The sequence below is a fragment of the Macrosteles quadrilineatus genome, unplaced genomic scaffold (assembly GCF_028750875.1).
Source record: "Macrosteles quadrilineatus isolate MER2022 unplaced genomic scaffold, UCM_ALF_1.0 Scaffold_2__2_contigs__length_208266976, whole genome shotgun sequence".
NCBI classification, from domain to species: Eukaryota; Metazoa; Arthropoda; class Insecta; order Hemiptera; family Cicadellidae; genus Macrosteles; species Macrosteles quadrilineatus.
Window position 1 is genome coordinate 132,158,550 of NW_026542595.1, and position 21,609 is coordinate 132,180,158.

At 35.4% G+C, this 21,609-nt stretch overlaps 2 protein-coding genes across 3 annotated transcripts; both read right to left on the reverse strand.

The window, feature by feature from the left end:
* Positions 1-4,858: 4,858 nt before the first annotated feature.
* LOC128988039 (peptidoglycan-recognition protein LF-like) lies at positions 4,859-9,826 on the reverse strand. 2 transcript variants are annotated; one of them, XM_054409220.1, is made up of 4 exons: positions 9,594-9,826; positions 8,359-8,567; positions 5,955-6,088; positions 4,859-5,243 (listed from the first exon to the last, which is right to left on the reverse strand). In XM_054409220.1, exons 2-4 carry the CDS (start codon positions 8,565-8,567, stop codon positions 5,086-5,088), a joined length of 501 nt encoding a protein of 166 aa, XP_054265195.1. In that variant the 5' UTR covers positions 9,594-9,826; the 3' UTR covers positions 4,859-5,085. The 2 variants fall into 2 exon arrangements, with proteins under 2 accessions (XP_054265195.1, XP_054265194.1); XM_054409219.1 differs by lacking the exon at positions 4,859-5,243 and adding an exon at positions 5,300-5,583.
* Positions 9,827-10,542: 716 nt separating this feature from the next.
* Positions 10,543-21,164, reverse strand: LOC128988006 (peptidoglycan-recognition protein 1-like). Its single transcript, XM_054409172.1, has 5 exons — positions 21,015-21,164; positions 20,324-20,522; positions 19,596-19,814; positions 11,499-11,638; positions 10,543-10,702 (listed from the first exon to the last, which is right to left on the reverse strand). Exons 1-5 carry the CDS (start codon positions 21,088-21,090, stop codon positions 10,551-10,553), a joined length of 786 nt encoding a protein of 261 aa, XP_054265147.1. The 5' UTR covers positions 21,091-21,164; the 3' UTR covers positions 10,543-10,550.
* Between the last annotated feature and the right edge of the window lie 445 nt (positions 21,165-21,609).

Here is a 21,609-nt window from a genome sequence, read left to right on the forward strand (position 1 = left end):
TACTTCAAAACTGCTTATTTATAATCTGGAATCGTAAAACAGATTTGTGAATGATGAAATGGGTGTAGTACAAGTTAAAAGTTCTCAGTATGTGCCTTCTATAAACAAGTTTGCATTTTGTCAGCCTATGACATTTATTAGAACATTAATTACATTAATTAGTAGCCTAATGAAAAATGACATCTCGGTCCTGAATCGGTCGTCATAGGATCAAAACAGAAACTTTCATATGTAAAGGAAAGCAATTACTCGGTTACCCAGAAGTTTGATTGGGTTATCTATTTTACCTACTACAGTTTTTTTAACTAGCCGTATCAGTTCACTTGACATCATTGCTGTTCTACTTAAAAACACGCTTAACGGACAAATGAGATTCAAAGATTGAGAGAAAATGACTAAAATTGTTATACTTTGAATGTCACTTATCAGCTGTTGAGACCAATAAAATTTAATTGATTAAAAAATGAGTGAGTGGTTTAGACAATACGTTGTTGCATCACAAACAGTGGCTATGTGAGGTTATAAACGAAAACATAAGCTCTCTTGAAAGTTATGAGTATTGATTTTTAGTAAGAAACGGTTGTAGGTAAAGTAGTATACCCAACTCGCGTAATTAGCCACCCACACACCTACCCAAGTATTCAAATAGGTCAACGTGAGAAAAATCACGTTTTGCAGGAAAAAATCAATACAGGAACTTATTATTATGAAAAGTTATTGCAATAATTTTTGACGTTTCGTCCATTTTTTGTTTCCGCGACCTGTTGTACAGGGCCGGTTTAACCCATACGCGAACTACGCGGCCGCATATGGCGCCACGAAAAAGTGGCGCCGTGGCGCCAACGGAACAATTTTTTTTTACGTGAACAATGTAATTTTGTTTATTTTTGCTCAGAGTTCAAGTAATTCAAAGCACCACAATAAAGGTATTTATTCTGTTTGTACCAACAGCACTTGAAAAATGTGTATATTTGTACAGCACTACAACTGAAGGACTCAATGCCATTTGCAGTTTCGATTTGTAGTGAGCTGACGCTCGGCAGTCGGCAGCGTACAGCGTACAGCGCGGCGCCTGTGGGTTTCATTTCACGACTCGCTCATGCTCGAGATAAGCAAGCGCGCAGCGCCACTTGTCACGGATGGGCATACGGGAGGGACGATGGCTAAAGGTGTGGTGACGTCATATCTCTAGTGGCTATAATGTCTTCTCTTGAGGCGACATGATTACCGTAACGGGACAATGTGATTTCAGGGGCGTTCGTGGCATAATTGATAGCGCATCGGACTAGTGATCAGGAGGTCTCGAGTTTCAAGACCCGTCGAGAGGCTGACTTTTTGTCAAAGATTTTACTTTATTTGATTTTTATCTTATATCTTTTTTATATTATCAGCAAGTTTGGTTGGTTAGGTTAGGTTATGACAGTTTAATTTTATAATTAAAAAGTTAATTTTATTACTAAAAATTATAAAATTAATTTAAATTTTTCGACTTGGCGGTTCTAGCGGCGAACGCTGGCTGACACTATGTTAAGCCATCGTCCCTCCCGTGTGCCCCACCGCCACTTGACACAACATGAAACTTCCCTTCCCTCCCTTCTGCCTCTGGCTCTGATCCTAGAGCAGAGCATTACGTTGTATTGCACTCTTTTAGTTGTACACGTATACCGTATCGGTATCGTATTGGCATTGTTTTGATGATTCATGATTGTTGATAAGTATATGATTACGAGTGGTTTAAGTTTAATTTATAATTAGCGCATTAAATTAGAAGAAAGTATAAACTGAATGAATGAGTAAAACATCTTGCGAGCCGATACTAAGAAAACAATGGCAGAAAAAAAGAAACCGTCTGGCACTTATTATAGAAAGCGTAAGGCGAATTTGGAAGAGGAAGATAAAAAACAAGCCAAATCAATGAGTAGATTTTTGTTTAAATCATCTGGTGGCGACCCCATTCAGCCCAAAGAAGTCACGATAGAAGACGGCAATGATTTAGGTATTTATTTATTTATTTTCCAAGGAAATATTAACACAAGCAGCTGATCACAAACGGCAAACATTACGTCATTGCCGTCTTCTGTCGTGACGTCATGCTTGATGAGCATTAAGGTTTTTTTTGTGTGGCCTTGGTTGTGTTATCTATGGTTTTGCTAAAGTTTATATGATGAGTAAAATTGTAAAAATGTTAGCCTTTTATTGCAAGTATTCTTCTAACCTAAACTTATTAAAAAATTCTTCCCAAAATTATTGGGGAAAAATTCACAAATATGGTTAAGTTATGTTCATGGTTTGGGGGGGGGGGGGAATTCTAAGTGGCGCTGATTCGGGTGTTCGCTTAACTCTGAAAAATTCCTAGAACCGGCCCTGCTGTTGTACCGTGTCAGACGCACGGTCAGAACCCATCAATCTTCAAGTAGCGACGGTCCTTTCCTCCATTTCCTGTTTACAGCTGTTAATTTCCGGTTGTTGAAGATTCATCACCGTCGGAGAGTCCGGTGATCCGGCTAGTGCAGCGTGGATTGTGATTAACATGTCAAATCATGTTGGAGGCGTGTTTTTGCACCATTGTCTAAAGTTTGCCGGTAAAAAATGGAAAGGAATGTAAAACAACAGACGTATTTGGAAATTTAAATCGAATATATTTTTGGTGGTACATACACCTGAGTCCACAGTTTTATCTAAAACCAATGGTCAAACCATTTAGACAGAACAAAATTTAGCACATTTAGATATCACCGGTATAAAATGTATATTCCAGTTACTTAGGAGGATTTTGTATTTGTTTTTTGCTATACAATTGGTAATTTTTCAGTGTTATTTTAAAATATGTAGTTATTTAGTTTTACATTCTAACCTATTTTGTTCATATAATTTTAAACCATTTTCCTAAAGGTACGAAAGATTTATCAGCTGTTATAAACAATTCATAAATTTTATTTTGTTACATTCAATTTATCACAATGATTTATAACAACTTCAGATATAGTACCCAAAAAAAGTTACAATACATGTTTATAACGCAAATTTTAAAAGAAGGCTTTTGAAAGTGCTGTGCATTTAATAATACTTATAAGCTTCTAAACTACTTATTTATAATCTGGAATCGTTAAAAAGATTTTTTCGATACACTATTTTATCGATATTAATACATATTAGTAAAAAATGTACACATTACACGAAAGGGGACAAAAACTACTAAACAGGTTAGTTACTAAGAGTGATCACAAGGTTTTTTAGATCAAAAACTAAAATATTATTGAACACTGGCATCGATTCGTCTATACAAAGCCTGACCAATAAAATCCATTTGCACCAAATCTGAAGAACATCCGACGTCTTTGCCACTTTCCCACTTTGTTTTACTTTGAAACTCTGTCACCCTTCTTTTATTTATAGATTTATCAGTTTGAGAATAGTGTGCTGTATTATTAAACTATTTTGTTTAACAGATTTAAAGTTTATGGGAACTGACTATTGTATTTGAGGCTATATTTAACCTCTTAAGAATTTTCATTATAACCCCCTTCCTCTTTAAGGAGATTGAAAAAGTAAAAAAATAAATATATAGACGAAATAACTGAGACCGGGAATCTATACCCTTACGTGGATTTTTATGGCTACGGAGCGCCATACATATTTAACTATTTGAACTATACCTAGGTAATGCAATGGCACTATTCATCATTGTAAATAATATAATGGTTTACATTGATTACACACAAAAACGCATCTGGTGAGCGTACGAAACTCCAGTGCAAAAGGGGGATATATTCATAAAAACGCAAATGTTGAAAACAACATTTTGGTATTCAAACAAACAACATAATACATTCAAACAAATTTACAAAATATTTATCATGTGAAGAACTGATTATTTATACAATCAACTTTATAATGCAAATAATGTACATTTGTTAAACAATACTTCAATAATATTGTCTAATAATTTACAGTACTCTATAGACTTTTAACATATAGTTGCAACTAGAAATAGTTATTTTCCTACAGTTACCTAACAATGTACATGTTCTCTTACTGATTTGAGAAAGCAAAGTGGCCAATTCGCTCATCAGTGAGACAATGTTAACATTGTCTCACTCTAATTACTTTGTCTCACTCCAGATTTGCAACGTGAAGGCACGAAATAGTGAGCGCGTAACATGCAGGCAACGTCGTGTGCGCGCGAAGTACGTTGGCAGCACTGGCTGTAAATCAGCTGGTCAACTGTTGTACTGTTGTATTTGACACTTCACATTAAATGTTATATTAAAAGTTCACTTCTGTGTAAAAATAGGTTATGTTTGAAGAAACATAAGACCAATTTATTTGTTTTATGGTAACTGTAGGAAAAGTTTAATGTGCAACTCGAGTTCAAAGTACAATTGCCTCACTCGAGAAACCATTCCTCACTCGCCTACGGCTCGTGAGTAAGGATTTCTCTCGAGTGAGTCAATTGTTCACTTTTCTCACTAGTTGCACAAATAACTATTGTGCAACTAGTGAGAAAAGTGAGCAATTGACTCACTCGAGAGAAATCCTTACTCACGAGCCATATACTGTATAGGCGAGTGAGGAATGGTTTCTCGAGTGAGGCAATTGTACTTTGAACTCGAGTTGCACATTAAACTTTTCCTACAGTTACCATAAAACAAATAAATTTGTGAAGAAACATAACCTATTTTCACACAGAAGTGAATTTTTAATATAACATTTAATGTGAAGTGACAAATACAACAGTACAACAGCTGACCAGCTGATTTACAGCCAGTGCTGCCAACGTATTTCGCGCGCATACGACGTTGCCTGCATGTTTCGCGCTCACTATTTCGTGCCTTCACGTTGCAAATCTGGAGTGGGACAAAGTAATTAGAGTGAGACAATGTTAACATTGTCTCACTGATGAGCGAATTGGCCACTTTGCTTTCTCAAATCAGTGAGAGAACATGTACATTGTTAGGTAACTGTAGGAAAAATATATTAACATCAATATATACGTAAAAATACATCACATTATATAACACTCATTGCAAACAGCAATTTAAATTTATTTTTCTGGACGTTAAATGTTATGGAGTTTTTTCCATGTTACTTATCCTGGATATAAATATTATCGTAATTCATATTAGGAAAGTCTTTCCAGTTGTATATCTTGAGATGTCTAGTATTTATAATAAACCTTTCCGTCATTCCCCACTCGATAAGCCTTGTTACGACTCTTTCCATTGACCTTGGAGGGTTCTTATCTGAAAAGTTCATTTGAAACTCTGTAAAGTAGTAGGAGAAAAATCATTTCCAAACATAACTTGACTAAACATTCTTTAAACTGCCCAAAAGACGGTTTTACAGTATTACGCAAACTGCAAATGTTATATGTTTCCAGATAATAGGATGGATTGAGTTCATATTAACTGGTGGTCTAAAATGTCTTATAATGGGTATAAGAATTTGGATGATGGTGGTGGATAGGGAAGTCTTTCCAATTGTATATCTTCAGGTGTCTCGTTTTTATGATAGCCTTTTCTTTCATGCCCCATCTTATAAGCCTTGTAACTACCTTTTCCATGAATCTGGGAGGGTTCTTTTCTGAAAAGTCCGAAAACATTTGCTAGAAATGTCTTGAAAACATTTTTGAAACCCTCCAAAAATACTAAGCATTGTGTTAGTATATTTTAGCATGATACAATTATATCTTAAATAGTATTTAGTAAAGTTTTAAAATTTTGTTTGCTGTGGGGCCATTATACGGTATGTATTCAATAAAAACCAAAACTTATAAAACTATGAGATTACACTTTATGCTCAAATTAATTAAGCAAATATAATTAAATTTTTACTTTATTTTCCACACCAAACAAAATGGTATCATAATTTGGCAATCAAAAGATCAATGCATTTATAATTATCTTGCTATTATATTCATAAGGATTAAAACAATTGAAAATTTTAATTCTCACCTGCAAAGTTACCTATCATCCCGATGTCAATACTTTTCCCATTGAATTGGCCATAAGGTGAATAGTGATATTTCTCCACGTTTGTTCTCCATCCTCGGCCTTCATAAATGTTGCCATTGTAATCGACCAACCAACTGAAGATATAAGAATCATATATCAATAACAAACAGTAAAGAATACAACTAAACACACAATACAACATTAAAAATCGAACAAAAGAAATGTCAATGATTTAGAAATACTAATGTAGAAGATTGGTGAGTTTATGACTTTGGATTAAGGTTTTTATGACAGATCTACTTGTAAATTACATTGGAACCAAATTAAAGATTATTGAGTTTTGTATGTCTTTTATTATTTCTTAATGCAAACGTTAAGTTGGAAACTGATTAGATCAAAGACAAATGTGGCTATTAAATTAATAATATGATATTTGTATTAATATAAAATTATTATTTAAACTTCATACACTTGCCACTGTAACAAATTACAACTTTTTGAAAAAAGCTATCATCAATCAAAATTGTCGTTGTTGCTGTCCTAAAATTGAGTTTTTTTGATAAAAATCAACTACAATGTCTTAAGCCTTTTCATTGTTATATTCTTCTTCACTTTAAATTACCTTTTAATTGTACGATGAACTAATGGCTTTAACTGCGGCTTATAATTTATTTATCAAATTCTTTCCTCGGCAGATATTTCTACAAAAGATAATATGATGATAATTTTTGTAATGTGCAGGACATATTTCCTACCCTCTAATAAATAATATCTAACGCATCAGGTGATTGTAATAATAATAAGTGATTATTGGTAATAGTAATACTATCAATGTTAATAATAATACAAGTACACTAATAAAACATTAATAATAAAAATTTTGGTTAAGTAGACCTGCTTATCTATTGTATTTATTTCCATAAATCCATTCTTATTTTCCACCACTACCTTTCTGAAGTGGGCATCTCATCTATACAGACCAGCAGTAGGCAATCCACTCACTGTGTGTGCTACAGTCCAAAACGGTATTACCTTAATTGCAGTTAATGTGAAATTTAATGAGACATAAGAGTCTGCATGATTTATACAACAATAATTTGTCCTTTCAGTTTGGCATAGTATCAAGTTCATATACCAGAAGGTCGTCTGTAATTTACAGCAGCACAATTCCTCAACTGATCAATTTAGTTGAAGTTGACTACAGCTTAAACTTGAGAATGAGATCTTGGTGGTGTTTTTCTATGATTAAAGGAACCCGTGATACAGAATTGGTTAAGATAGTTGCCAAAATTTCGGCTGCTTTCCATCAATGCTCTTCAGTTGAATAGTAGTTTATCCTGAAGAAAACGAAAATATTGCTGGAACGCATCGGTTATCCACTATCTTCAATAATCAACGCAATTCTCACATGAATACCAAGACTCGACATGAGAATGATAAATCTATTTCCACCCATGTACAAAGCTTCGACCTAATACAAACTTGTAGTTAATGTCAGAGCAACGCTCCAGCTTTATGCTGGTTCGCTGTCAAAGCTTCAACTAACACAAACTTGTGGTTAATGTCAATGGAATTCAACAGCATGATTCTAGTTCGTTGTCAACGCTTTAACCGAATACAAACTTGTAGTTAATGTCGAAGCAACGCTCTAGCATGATCTTGGTTCGTTGCCAACGCTTTAACCCAATACAAACTTGTAGTTAATGTCGAAGCAACGCTCTAGCATGATCTTGGTTCGTTATCAACGCTTTAACCCAATACAAACTTGTAGTTAATGTCGAAGCAACGCTCTAGCATGATCTTGGTTCGTTGTCAACGCTTTAACCCAATACAAACTTGTAGTTAATGTCGAAGCAACGCTCTAGAATGATCTTGGTTCGTTGTCAACGCTTTAACCCGATACAAACTTGTAGTTAATGTCGAAGCAACGCTCAAGCATGATCTTGGTTCGTTGTCAACGCTTTAACCCAATACAAACTTGTAGTTAATGTCGAAGCAACGCTCTAGCATGATCTTGGTTCGTTGTCAACGCTTTAACCCAATACGAACTTGTAGTTAATGTCAAAGCAACGCTCTAGCATGATCTTGGTTCGTTGTCAACGCTTTAACCCAATACAAACTTGTAGTTAATGTCGAAGCAACGCTCTAGCATGATCTTGGTTCGTTGTCAACGCTTTAACCCAATACAAACTTGTAGTTAATGTCGAAGCAACGCTCTAGCATGATCATGGTTCGTTGTCAACGCTTTAACCCTATACAAACTTGTAGTTAATGTCGAAGCAACGCTCTAGAATGATCTTGGTTCGTTGTCAACGCTTTAACCCGATACAAACTTGTAGTTAATGTCGAAGCAACGCTCTAGCATGATCTTGGTTCGTTGTCAACGCTTTAACCAAATACAAACTTGTAGTTAATGTCGAAGCAGCTCTGCAGCAAGATGCTGGTCCTCTGCATCTCCGGGAGGATGCTCAGCACTTCCTTCGTAGTCAAGTAGTCAGCTGACCCTGTGTACATCAGCAGCACCGTGTCCACTGGGGTGGTCAGGGGACGGATGGTTACGGGAGGCCGCGCCATCCATTCAGCCCTGGTCACTATGTTGATGGGGGACGGCATCTGGAGACAGGCAGATAAGGGTAGTTGTAGGAAATACTTTGGTCTAAGAGTAGAGTGTGTGCTGCTTCGGTCCACAAGGACTTGAGTTCAATTCTAGTTAATTACCTATTGCTTTTATCTATGAGGTATTGCAGCGAACCTCTATGCTTTGCCTGCATTTGTGTGTAAAAATGAAAACTGGCTTTGCGTAAGAAAATTTTAAATTAAACTAATATAAATGGTTGAAGTCTACCATCAAACTGGAGAGAAGATGACAATTCCGGGCGGGATGGAACTTAACACATATGTGTAATATAATTCTTAATAGTAGATATTTCATCGTTCTCTTTAAGGGTGTATAACCTTAAAGTTTTGATAGGATAGTATGGTGTATAGTGGATAGTTTAATCTGCATACATTTATAATCCTCTTAAGCTAAGCCATTTTATAATACAATTAAGCTTTTCATTAATTGGAGCCATACCATTTCTAGTTGTATTACCAATTAAAATAAACTACGTGAAATCGTCAGTTATACTTTAAAATAAAAATAGACATTTTTGTTGAGTTTAAAATACAACATTTAGGATTTTAGTCACACGTTTATTGATGGAAAATACAGAAGCGACTAAATGTATGTAAGACCCATTATTTCGTGTTTAGCAGAGATTTATTGCTTGCCTTCAAATCAGAGGGTTACTGATTCGTTCGAGAGTGCAATTAGTTCTGCAACCACATGCCACTTATTTAGGCTATCAATTAATTATGTTATATAAATAGGTCTTTAGACTACAAGACTTAGGCTTAGACGGCTGTCTACAAGGCTTAGGTCTACAAGACTTAGGTCTGCAAGGCCTAGGTCTACAAGGCTATCTACAAGGCTTAGGTCTACAAGACTTAGGTCTAAAAGGCCTAGGTCTACAAGGCTTAGGGAAATTGAACAAATTTAGAATAGTAAATCTTATGGTGAGGCCAAATATTTCTTAGTTTGTTTGGGGAGATTTAAAACAGAAATAATGTATACCTTAAAGTTCATGAAGTACTTACAGTAGTCCCAGCTGTTAGGATTTATGTCACAACACTACATTAATAAATAATCATTTGACATTGTTCATTTCACATCCTCATATACCGTTTCAAAAAGGTTTACATAAAATAATAAACATTAGTCACCATCAAAATGTCACCACTATATGTTTATAGTATAAGTCTTATAGTGTAACCAGCTCAACGTAATTATATTTGTATAGATATATTCTATTCTGTATTTTGTAGGCATATAGTTGTGTAAAGTTTTTTTTTGTCGATTAATGGTTATTCAATGAAGATAAACATGGATAATTTCCGTAACGCGATAGTGTAAAGACAATGATTGTGTGATTCATTATTAGAAACAAGAGTTTGTGTCCCGATTTGATTGTATTATTGTTTCAGTCTGATTTCGTAAATTATAATGAAAGTGTTTATATTGCTAAAATGTATACTTTTTGGTATGGCAAATTATTGATTGCACGATTCTTAATTTTTTTCATACGATTTAGAAACTGTTTGTTGTTCTACAAATTATATCACACTGTATTGCAAAACGAAACTACAGTAAGCTTCCATAGAAATAATTCAATGCTTTAACCAGATTTCTCTGCCAGGGTTAGGCTATTAAAAACCAAGTGTGGATGAACATTCAAATTAGAGGATTTTAAAATTTAGTATGATGATTTATGTTCTACCGACAGTCCTACTATGAAACTACTCTTGCAATAAAATAGTTACCTGATACTAAAGCTACTTTTAAACTGTTTTTACGACTTTTAAGGTTAATCTATTATAAATTTATATCTCTAGAACACCGAACTATCATGATGAGTTTAAAGTGATCATTAATAGGAGATGTGAGGGCTTTTATAGTTTGAAGTACCAACTAAAAACAATGTGAATAAGGAAAATAACAACACTATATTTAATAAAAGTAAAAAATACACGTAATACAATTAGACGAAGCATTTCTCAGCAGTTGACTTGAGATATAAGACCGAAACCGTCATCGATGATGTCGGCGTTCACTCCAGCGGTTATTAGGTTCTTCAAAGCGTGGTACATTGGTGTGAGAAAAGATAGCTTTGGCCACAGTGACCTCTCATCGGCGTGCACCTTTCTACCTGTAATTGTGGTACACACGATTATGATTCATATGATCGATGGTAAACAATATTAACTAAACCATTCAAGTTAGTCTAATATCAGACTATTATTTTTTTAATACAATCAAACTGCTTTTTTATTTTTATAAAACAGGTCAAGCGAAAGATGGGTAACTGGATGGCTCTAGCTGTGCCTCTTGAAAATAGTCCTATATCTAAAACCAAAAGTGCCATTTTTCGGTGCGCATTCATGTTTCATGTGTATGGCAAAACCAAACACAGAAACCACGAATACTAGAAAAGACCCAGTATGTATCATAAACATAAACAAATGGCGTTTTTGGCCCGAAAGTAAACAAAAAAATATGTTAAATTATGCTTTTAATATAGGGGTTTTGTTTACTTTCGGGCCAAAAACGTCATTTGTTTATGTTTATGATCCATACCAGTATTTTTCTATTATTCGTGCCAGAATCACAAAATTTCACAAACGAGGTGAAGCCGAGCATGTTAGGATGGTATTTACGTTTTGGGGAAAGCCGAGGACGGGAATAATTGAAGCAAGTGCGACTTAATCACTTGCAAGTTATGAATTATACTTTTTATGACAACGGGATAAAGCCTATTATTTCTTTTGCAGTCAATTGTGTCTGTCATGAATGAGTTCAATATGAAATGTCTGAATACTAGACTACAGATGCTCCTCATGATCTCTCCTCTTTCGTGTGCGTAGTTCTTGAATATAAATATTTTATATATTTATTGAGCTGTAAATTAAACATATAAAGCTATAATAAGATCATGCAAAACACACCTCTATAATACGGTCCAATATACGCAATGTCGTAGCTCTTCCCCTCTAGTTGGCGATATTTGTAAAGGGAATTAACCTTCTTAGGGTGTATTCCCCACCCTCGTCCTTCGTACACCCTTCCATCACATCCTATTAGAAAGCTGTAACAGAATGTAAAATAGGTTTAAAATACAAGAATAGTACATAAATAGGCAGCAAAAACAGCAAGAATTCGAATAAAACTCAAACTAAGTGTGCTAGGTATAGTAGGTAAACTTAAAAAACTATCAGGAAGATTTACGAATTGGTAATGGAAGCCAATTAAATAAGTATCAAATTGTATCAAAGACTTGAACTAGTTGATTTTGTAAAATAAACAAAAATAAATTAATATACTACCATGATTCCCTGCAAAGAAACGCCGTGAATTGAGAAGGTAATTATAGCCTATAACTATTGACTTTTTAATTTATTTTGCTTTTATTTTAAAAGGCTCGAAAAACAAAATAAAAAAAAACATGCTAAAAATTATGATTCATGAACCTTCCTTAGACATAATTAGCACACTTTTAAAATTCAATAGGACAAAAATATTTAAGCTCAAAGAATTTTAGCAGCTCTTAAGTAGTTTTGGTTTGTTGGAGAAAAATATAATTTTCCCTAGACACCACCAACTAGTGCTAGACACCACTTAGTCTACCATCGAACTTTTCCTCTTTACCTTACTCATCTGTTAAAACCTTACCACCAAAAGTGTAGCAGTTTTTGAATATAGTCGATCTCTAAAGGTATCCTGAATTTAATTAGATAAAAACTCTCAATAGGCCAGTCAAATCGTACATAAAAAGAGGCTAAAATCGCAAAGCGTGATGTATTGCTGCATTTTTAATATGTTGTTGGGACCCGTTAGGGTAACTCAAAACCAAGTTTGCAGCTTCGAGATCCCTGTGCTCCCTGCGTAATAAGTAAAATATTACAAAATTAATGTATTTTTTTAAGTTTTTGGTTTATAACTTATAAACAGTGCATTTTTCTTAATACTACTCAAATGTAATAATTAAAGTAGATAAAATATCCAACAATTTAAGCATAGTTTCATTTTGGTGTGTCAAATAGTTTTTGAGAAATGATTTTTCAAAAATTACAAATTTTTTAAATTAATTACCATAATTTACATTTTTCCTAGGTTGGACCCACAAAAATTGTGTAATACACATATTATGGCAAAATTCTTAAAAACTGCTTTAGTAGTAAATTTTATTGGCTTTCGTTTTATCACAAAGCCAAGTCTGCACCTCCAACACTTTTCTGAAAACTATACAAATAATAATTTATGAATATCACGATTTTTTCATTTAACGAGCTTTATTGTTTTTACAACATGTGTAAGTTATTAATAGATAAAAAAATGTTACTATGTTTTAGCAAATTAAAAAAATATATATATAAATTTGTGTCAAAACAAATTACAGTAAATATTACCACCGCAGAAAATGATCAAATATATCGGTCTCGGCACTAAGCATTATCATACCACCTATGGTATTAGCTACTTCCTATCAGTAAGTAAAAAAGAAGAATGTATGTTAAATTAGTGTTTTATTTCTATTATACTTGTTTTCTTTATGTTAAGTTTTAGATATAGTTTTTGACGCCATTCCATGTACTGATTTATGTACAATAATAAATAAAGACTATTTGATTGGATTTGAACACAATCGTTGCGTCTACTACTACGGTATATATTTTTTTTGCTGTTTCAAATATGTATATGATGCATTTTAACTACAATAGTACAGGTTCTACATCAATAAGACTCATGCTGATTGCTGATGTACTTTTTACCGCAGCATCTTTTCCGATAGCCTGAAAGACGGCCTCCTGTTGTTGTGTCAACCTTGTTCACTGGTTAAAAGGACAAGGACGTCATTTGCTGGATTTTGTTTTAAACAAATGGAAAAATGACTTTTTTAAGTTAAAAAGGCAAAAGATAAGCTGTGTTTTGATCTGCTATTTATATCTATAGGGTGAATATTATTGATTTTGTACTGTATTGAAATTGGTCTCGGGTCAAGGTCTTACCATGAGTACTACGGTAATAGATCATTCCCTATATAGGACATTTGCTAAAACCTTATAATTTCGTTTATTTAGATGTCGAAAAATATCATTAATTATACACATCCAGGACTGATTTACTTTTTCAACTTCAAATTCCCAGAGGTCAAAAACGCCTTCCGTTCAAATTTATGTAAATGTGTGTGTAGGTCCATCAGCACATGAACTAGAGTAAAACTCATCCGATTTTGATTAAATTAAAAGCAATAATGTTATGAACCAGTATGATCGTACTAAAGGGTACAAGGTTTTATAGGATTAAAATAGGTTTCCCCATTCTCATCCTAAAAATTCCTCCTAGGAAGCTGGAGAAAAGTGCCTAATTGCTTTGTATGGTGGCAACACATTCCACGATGAATTCGAAAACCTTCGGTTCCGCCTGTTTGTAAAGGCAGCAGCCCGCGCTAAGGTAAACTTTTCACGCTTGCCCCCCACCCAAGATGCAGCTTCCTTCCACTCATCTCGAGCATAACACCAAGTGCAAAAATGGTTAGGGATTGAAAAGGATCCCACAGAGTGGGGTTGGTCAAATAGCACAGCAGGATTGGTTCCAGTGACAACAACATGCAGTCCAGCTCCATCCAACCTTCTGAAACTAGTTTTATGTACTGTAGGTGCAAAAAGGGATGCACGGGTGCTTACACATGTTGGAAGGCCAGGATCATCGATATATCAGGCTAAAGTGTTCACCATTATGTATCCTTGCTCTGCTAAGAACTGCAAAATGTCACATTACCATTTATTGAAGAGGATAAAAATTACCCTGACGATAATATGTCTTTTCCCGAAGATTTTGAATCAGGAAACATTTCTAATACCTTGCCTTCAATGTCCAAAAAGCCAAAATATTAATTATAAGAATGTTTTGTCATAATTTATCTTTAAATATAACTTTAAACCTTAAATATGTTTTTCCTTATTTAGTTTTTATCACTTAATGGTTGGGGACATTATTTAAACTCATTAAATAAAAAAATCGTGATATTCATAAATTATTATTTATATAGTTTTCAGACAAGTGTTGAAGGTACAGACTTGGCTTTGTGATAAAACGAAAGCCAATAACATTTACTACAAAAGCATTTTTTAAGAATTCTGCCATAATATGGGTATTACACTGTTCTATTTCTTATACAAGAATATTATTCACACATCTTGCTTGAACAAACTCTATTTTCAAACTAAACTAATGTTTACAAAAACATCTGACAACAAACATATTTAAACACATGATAAAAGAACAGACTTAATACAACATCCCGCTTCAAGATGTCCACATCTTCATGAACCTCAGTACCGCCTCGGTTTCTTAATGGACCTTCCGTAACGGGTTACTGTGCCAGCTCCTGGACGATCACGTGAGTTGCATGGACGATTAAGGACCATGGATGAACAGTTTGAAAGAATTCCATCTCCTCCGTAGTACGGTGCAGGAACTAAGAACTTCCTGTTTCGGCGAATAGTTCTCTTGTCAGTTTCCACAAGGTAGGAACGTGGTTCGTTCAATTTCCTGACTACCTTACCGTGTCGACGTAGATCTGTGATCAATACCATGCTTCCAACTTCTAATTCACTTAAACCACTCGCTCCATGTCGTTTATCAAATTGTATCTTGTACTTATTCTGGTACTTATTCTCCCTCTCAAGAAAATTCTTATTTTCCACAGGATTTCCAACCAAAGTAGATGGAAGATTGTCTCTTAATTTCCTTCCAAACATAAGTTCAGATGGGGAAAAGCCGGTTTCAAGAGGTGAGGTCCGGTAAGAAAGTAGGGCAAGTTCAAATTTATCCTTGTTTTTCTTCATTAGCCCTTTTGCTACTTTTACAGCTGCTTCAGCTGCCCCATTTCCCTGATGGTGGTGGGGACTACTTCTGAATGTGGAGAACCCCCACTCCTTTGCAAACAATTTAAATTCACTTGAGTCAATATGGTGAAATTGTGTCCCACTATCTGAATAAACACGTTGAGGAATTCCAAAACGTGAAAATGTGGTTTTGCAAACCCGAATCACATCTGAAGCCCTCATTCGATGCATTTCCTCGACTTCAAAGTATCTTGAGTAGTGATCCACGATAACCATATACCACTTGTCTTCGTGTTTGAACAAGTCAACAGACACATTTTGCCACGGGTAATCCGGGACAGTTCTCGGAATCAATGGTTCACTGTGATTAGTTGAGTTCTGAATACACACTGGACACGATTTGATTTTCCTCTCTATTTCTTGAGAAATTCCAGGCCACCACATGGTTCCCAAAGCACGTTTCCTTGTTTTTGTGATTCCCAAGTGTCCACTGTGAAGCCTCTCGAGCATTTCCGCTCGTAATTCTTGAGGTATTATCATCCTAGTTCCTCGAAGCAATAGCCCATCAATACAACTTAACTCGTCTTTCACATTAAAGTACTCTTGAATCTCATTAGGTAAACTTGATTTTACAGGCCATTCGTCTAAAATTTGTAACTTAAGTTGTGCACAGATTGGATCTCTCATTTGTGAGTGAAGTACCTTTGTCACATTTTCATCTGTAGTGTTTATACTGATCAGACTGATTTCGTGGACGAAGGCTTCCACTTCTTCGGTCAATTCGCCATCTTCGTCAGCCGGAATAGGACTTCTTGATAGTAGATCTGCTATGGCAAGGTCTTTTCCTGGGGTCCAGGTCATGCGATAATCGTATCTCATCATACGCATTTGGAACCGCTGTAGCCTCGGTGAGAGCTCGTCCAAATTTTGTGTTTTGAAAATTGAGACAAGCGGTTTGTGGTCGGTCTCAATTGTGTACATTTTACCCATCAGGAAACATTTCAAACGGTCACTTGCCCATGTGCACGCAAGCGCTTCTCTCTCAATGTTACTATAGTTTTCTTCAGCAGGCGTTAGAGTCCGAGATATATATGCCACAGGTTTCTTGTTTTCTCCTTCAACTTGAAGTAAAACCGCTCCAAGACCTTTTTTTGAAGCATCGCAAGAAAGAATCGAGGGTTTTTGCGGATCGTAAACAGTCAAACATGGCTCTGATGATAAAATCTGTTTTACTGTGACAAAAGCGTTTTCTTGAGCTGGTCCCCAAAGGAAATCGTTTTTAGTCTTTAACAAGCTCGTAATTGGCTCCAAAATCTCACTGCGGTTCGGAATAAATTTTGCCAGAAAAGTGATCATGCCCATGAATCTTTGTACTTCATTAGCGTTTCTTGGAGCTAGTAAGTCCACAATCGCTTGTACCTTGCTTGGATCAGGCTTGATTCCGTCCTTAGACAGCACAAACCCCAGAAATGTCACAGTCTTCTTGCAGAACTCCGACTTCTGCTTATTCAAGGTGATTCCATTAGCTTGCACTCTCTCTAGAACGGCCCTAAGACACTCGTCGTGTTCTTCTTTCGTTCTTCCCCATATCAGACAGTCGTCAATGTGCACTAAACAGTTCTTTGCCCCTTCTAAAGCTTTTGACATGCGGCGCTGAAACTCTTCAGGAGCGGACGTAATTCCAAAAGGTAACTTACGGAATTTATACCTCCCAAAAGGGGTGATAAATGTTGTGTAATCTTGTGACTCCTCTGCAAGGTTCAGTTGCCAGAACCCGGAATTCGCATCGATCTTGCTGAAGTACTTGGCTCCCGCGATCTCGGCCAATGAAAGTTCGATCTTTGGGATAGGATAAAACCGACGTTTCACACTGTTGTTGAGTTTGGATAGGTCTACGCAGATCCTAACCCCACCTCCCTTTTTTGCGCAAACTACCATTGGTGCGCACCAATCAGTCGCGTGTTCAACTGGAACAATCACTCCTTTCTCAAGCATATCGTCTAACTGCTCTTTCACCTTGGTTTTTAAAGGTATTGGTACAACCCTGGGGGTGGATATAGCGTAAGGAACTTCATTCTCCTTCATTTCAATCTTGTACTCTCCTTTCATATTTCCCAGCCCTTGAAATAAATTAGGATACTTAGTAGCCCAGTCAATATCATGTGAATCTACAGAAAAAATTCTCCTCACCAGGTTCAGCTCTTCACAGGAACGTCTGCTAAGAAGTGGAACAGTGATCTCCTCAGAAATATACGCAAGATCATAAACTGATACACCCTTATGTTTAAGCTTTAGCCTTAAAGTTCCCAAAATATTGATTCGTTCTTTCTTCTTTGCGCTAAACACAGGGGATTTGCACTTTCCTAGAGGCAGAGTCTTAATAAAATCACCAAGAACTCCTACTGGAATCATGGTTACATCAGCTGCTGTGTCAAGTTTAAATTTTATAAGACCTAAATCTTGGTTTCCACAGCTTGCTTTTACCTCCTGGACCCAGGCTTTGTCACTGCTGTCTATATTCCCTATGAAAATCTCAGGAACCTGTTGATAACCACTGTCTGAATCTTGCTGTTCAATTTCCTTAACAACGTTTTTGTTTTTTCTCATCCACTTTTCGCGGGAGGGACAACATCGAAAAAAATGTCCAATCTCGGAACATTTGTCACATTTGGCTTTCCTAGCAGGGCATTCGGCCAGTGATCCGTGCCAGTTATAACCACATTTCCTGCACTTTTTTCTCATAGCATCCTCGGTTAATTTCTGTTCACCAGCTCTTTCAGACAGATTTGTTTTACCGACTTGTATTGACGTTTGATTCACCATAAAAACATTAGTATTGGCGAGCTCATGTTTTTGGCGTTCTAGCTCCTCGTGTTGGCGCAAGGTATTAATCGCCTTCTCCAGAGTCAATTGAGAGTCCAGCTGGAGTCTATCACTTAGAGCCTCATCTTTCATACCAATAATGAGGACCAGAAGCACCATCTCATCGTTCAGTTCACCCCATGCACACGTTTTTGCAAGACCATGCAAATCTGTTATGAATTTTTCAGATGGATCACTCCCTTGCTTGTGTCTCAGAAATTTTGTTCTCTCATAAATGATATTTCGTCTTGGCACAAAGTATGCATCAAAGGCCCGAAGAGCCTCGTCATAAGTATTCGGTTTTGGTGAAAACGAATCGAAAATATCTTCACTCCTACTACCCATTGTAAACAAAAGTACATCGATTTGCCGAGCGTCGGAAGTGCTATCTAGACCGCACCCCCGTCTGTACCTTTGAAAGCGATTCCTCCAGGAATGCCACTCATTCGGAGTAAAAGAGAAGGTATCTGGAGTTGGTAACGTCAGATTTATCATAGGAGTAGGAGTACACATTACTGCATTATTTTCTCGGTTTGTCTGTCCCAATGCAAAACCTAGTGACTCACCTTCAGTCTTTCTAGAATCCCTTTCTGACATGTAGTTGAATTCACTTTGGGCATCCTCCTCATTGTCCTCATACCTTTGCCTACGAGTATTTCGTTTTTTTCTGCCCTTACTTGACATCATGCGTGGTTTTAGACTTTGTTCGATAAAAAATCCACTAAGCTGCCACCATGTTCTATTTCTTATACAAGAATATTATTCACACATCTTGCTTGAACAAACTCTATTTTCAAACTAAACTAATGTTTACAAAAACATCTGACAACAAACATATTTAAACACATGATAAAAGAACAGACTTAATACAACATACACAATTTTTGTGGGTCCAACCCAGAAAAAATGTAAATTATGGTAATTACTTAAAAATAATTGTAATATTTGAAAAATCATTGCTCAAAAACTATTTGACACACAAAAATGAAACTATGCTTAAACTGTTGGATATTTTATCTACTTTAATTATTACATTTGAGTAGTATTAAGAAAAATGCACTGTTTATAAGTTATAAACCAAAAACTTAAAAAAATACATTAATTTTGTAATATTTTACTTATTACGCAGGGAGCACAGGGATCTCGAAGCTGCAAACTTGGTTTTGAGTTACCCTAACGGGTCCCAACAACATATTAAAAATGCAGCAATACATCACGCTTTGCGATTTTATTGTCCAATTTGACTGGCCTACAATAAGGTTTGCTCAAGTTAAGAAGCAGAAGTTAAGAAGTAAGAATCTATATACTTTATATTGACGACTCACCACTTACTTCCAAGGTATATCAGACAGATGCCATTCCTCCATGTAGATCTTTTGCATCTTTCTCATTACTACACAGCATTCCTCCTTGGTAAAGCAAGGCTCCATGCCTGTGTAGAAGAGGACGACCTTAGACAATGGAGGTCCTTGGACAAAATCCTCGGACAAAGGTTCAACCGCTCCCCAGCTCTCTCTGGTTACTATATTTACAACTTTTGCAGGTTTGTGGCTGAAAAAATAATTTATTTAAAGTCCATTTAATTGTTGAGTAGGCATTCAATACATACAACCATGGTTCAAGGAGCAATTAGATAGTAGTAGACATTACAGAACAAAGAATAGATCAGAACAAAGAATGTCATTTCTGTTATAAATTGTGTTAGATGGACAACGTGATTGGTAGGTTTTTAACTGTTATTTCTTACTAACAGCCGAAAATTGCCAATAAATTCATACTTTTGATGTCCTTGTTTTTCTTAATTCCATTTACCTACTGTTTTTGTTTTTGAAATCAATGTATACATGTATATTTTAAATGCCATTTTTGTAGCTTATTTACGTTACCGGTATGAATTTGGTATTGTCAATTTGAAGGACGATTATGTGAGTGACAATTATGACTTCCCCATACACTCTGAGGATTAGTGTGGAAAGACTTCCAAAAAAGTATTACAATTTATTGATTGTGACATAAAAAAATATCTAATCTTTTATCTTAGTGACCAATATGTCATTTACCTATAGCTCACCCAGTCTACATGCTCTTCATAGCTCTTCGGGTTCGCATGCCGTGGGGAGAATCCACGGAAGACCTCATCTTCATCGTTTTGCTTTGGATACAATCTATCACTCCATTCCTTATGTGACCTCTTTCGTTTAGGTTCATCATCAGGTTCCACATTAGCATACTTGTCTCTCACCCCATACCACGTAGCGTCTACAAAATATTATAGCGTCATCTTATGTATAGCTATAACATCATAGTAAGATACGTTCGTTCCCTAGCATTTTTGTCGAAATCTATATATAAAGCCAAAAGTACCGGTACCCATGAACATTTGAGAAAACTACAAGTTACACCGAACAATTTAAATCAATTCATAAAATCGCTCTTTTATTGAATTACATAATCTTTCTCTACATAAACATACAGGGATACCTTAATATTTGCAATAATAGTATATGTAACATTACATCCATGATGTTATGCAAGTAAAGGTATATCAGAACAAATACTAAGCATATACAAAATTAACAATAATTTTACAGAGAACTGCAAAATCCGGTGTACAAATTCAAAATTTTCGTAAGTAAATTATGTTTGATCTATGGGGGTTTTTACCAGTTAAGATGACAAGAAAAAACACAAAAATAAAGCAATAAACTCTTACAAAAAACAATTACCTATTGTTAATTTCACTATCCTTACCATTTTGTTCATAAGTTGTATGAAGAGGTACGCCTTTATTCAATCGTTCGTGAGGCTCATCGGAAGGCTTATCCATACTGTTTGCTAAAAAAATATATTAAGATCTCAAGGATCAATTTTAAGTTAAAATATTGTAAAGATGTTAGACTAGATCACTACACAAAAAAGAGTTCACATAAAATAGAACTAAGGAAGTTTTTGTACAGTCTTATTTTTACGAGGATCAACACACTGTTATAGAGATATGTATATATTATGTAACGATTAGTGTGGCTTCAACAAATGAGATAATATATAGTTCTAGATTAAAATAATGTAAGAGTTGAAGACACTTACACTATGTATTAGATAATTCGAAATAAAATTTAGTTTGTCAAACTAGTAGCATGGTCGATTAAAATTCTTACATAACTTAAAAATATTGGCCAGGCGCTTCAAAGAATAATGCTTACATCTATTAGTTTTTTATTCCTTTTCTATGTCCAACCTTTACATCCTAGGGCACTAGGTTTAAGCCTGAAACTGTTTAACACAGTAGTGCAGTATAGTCCTAGAGGGTCGCAGCATTATCACTTAGATAACATCCATTGGTGAT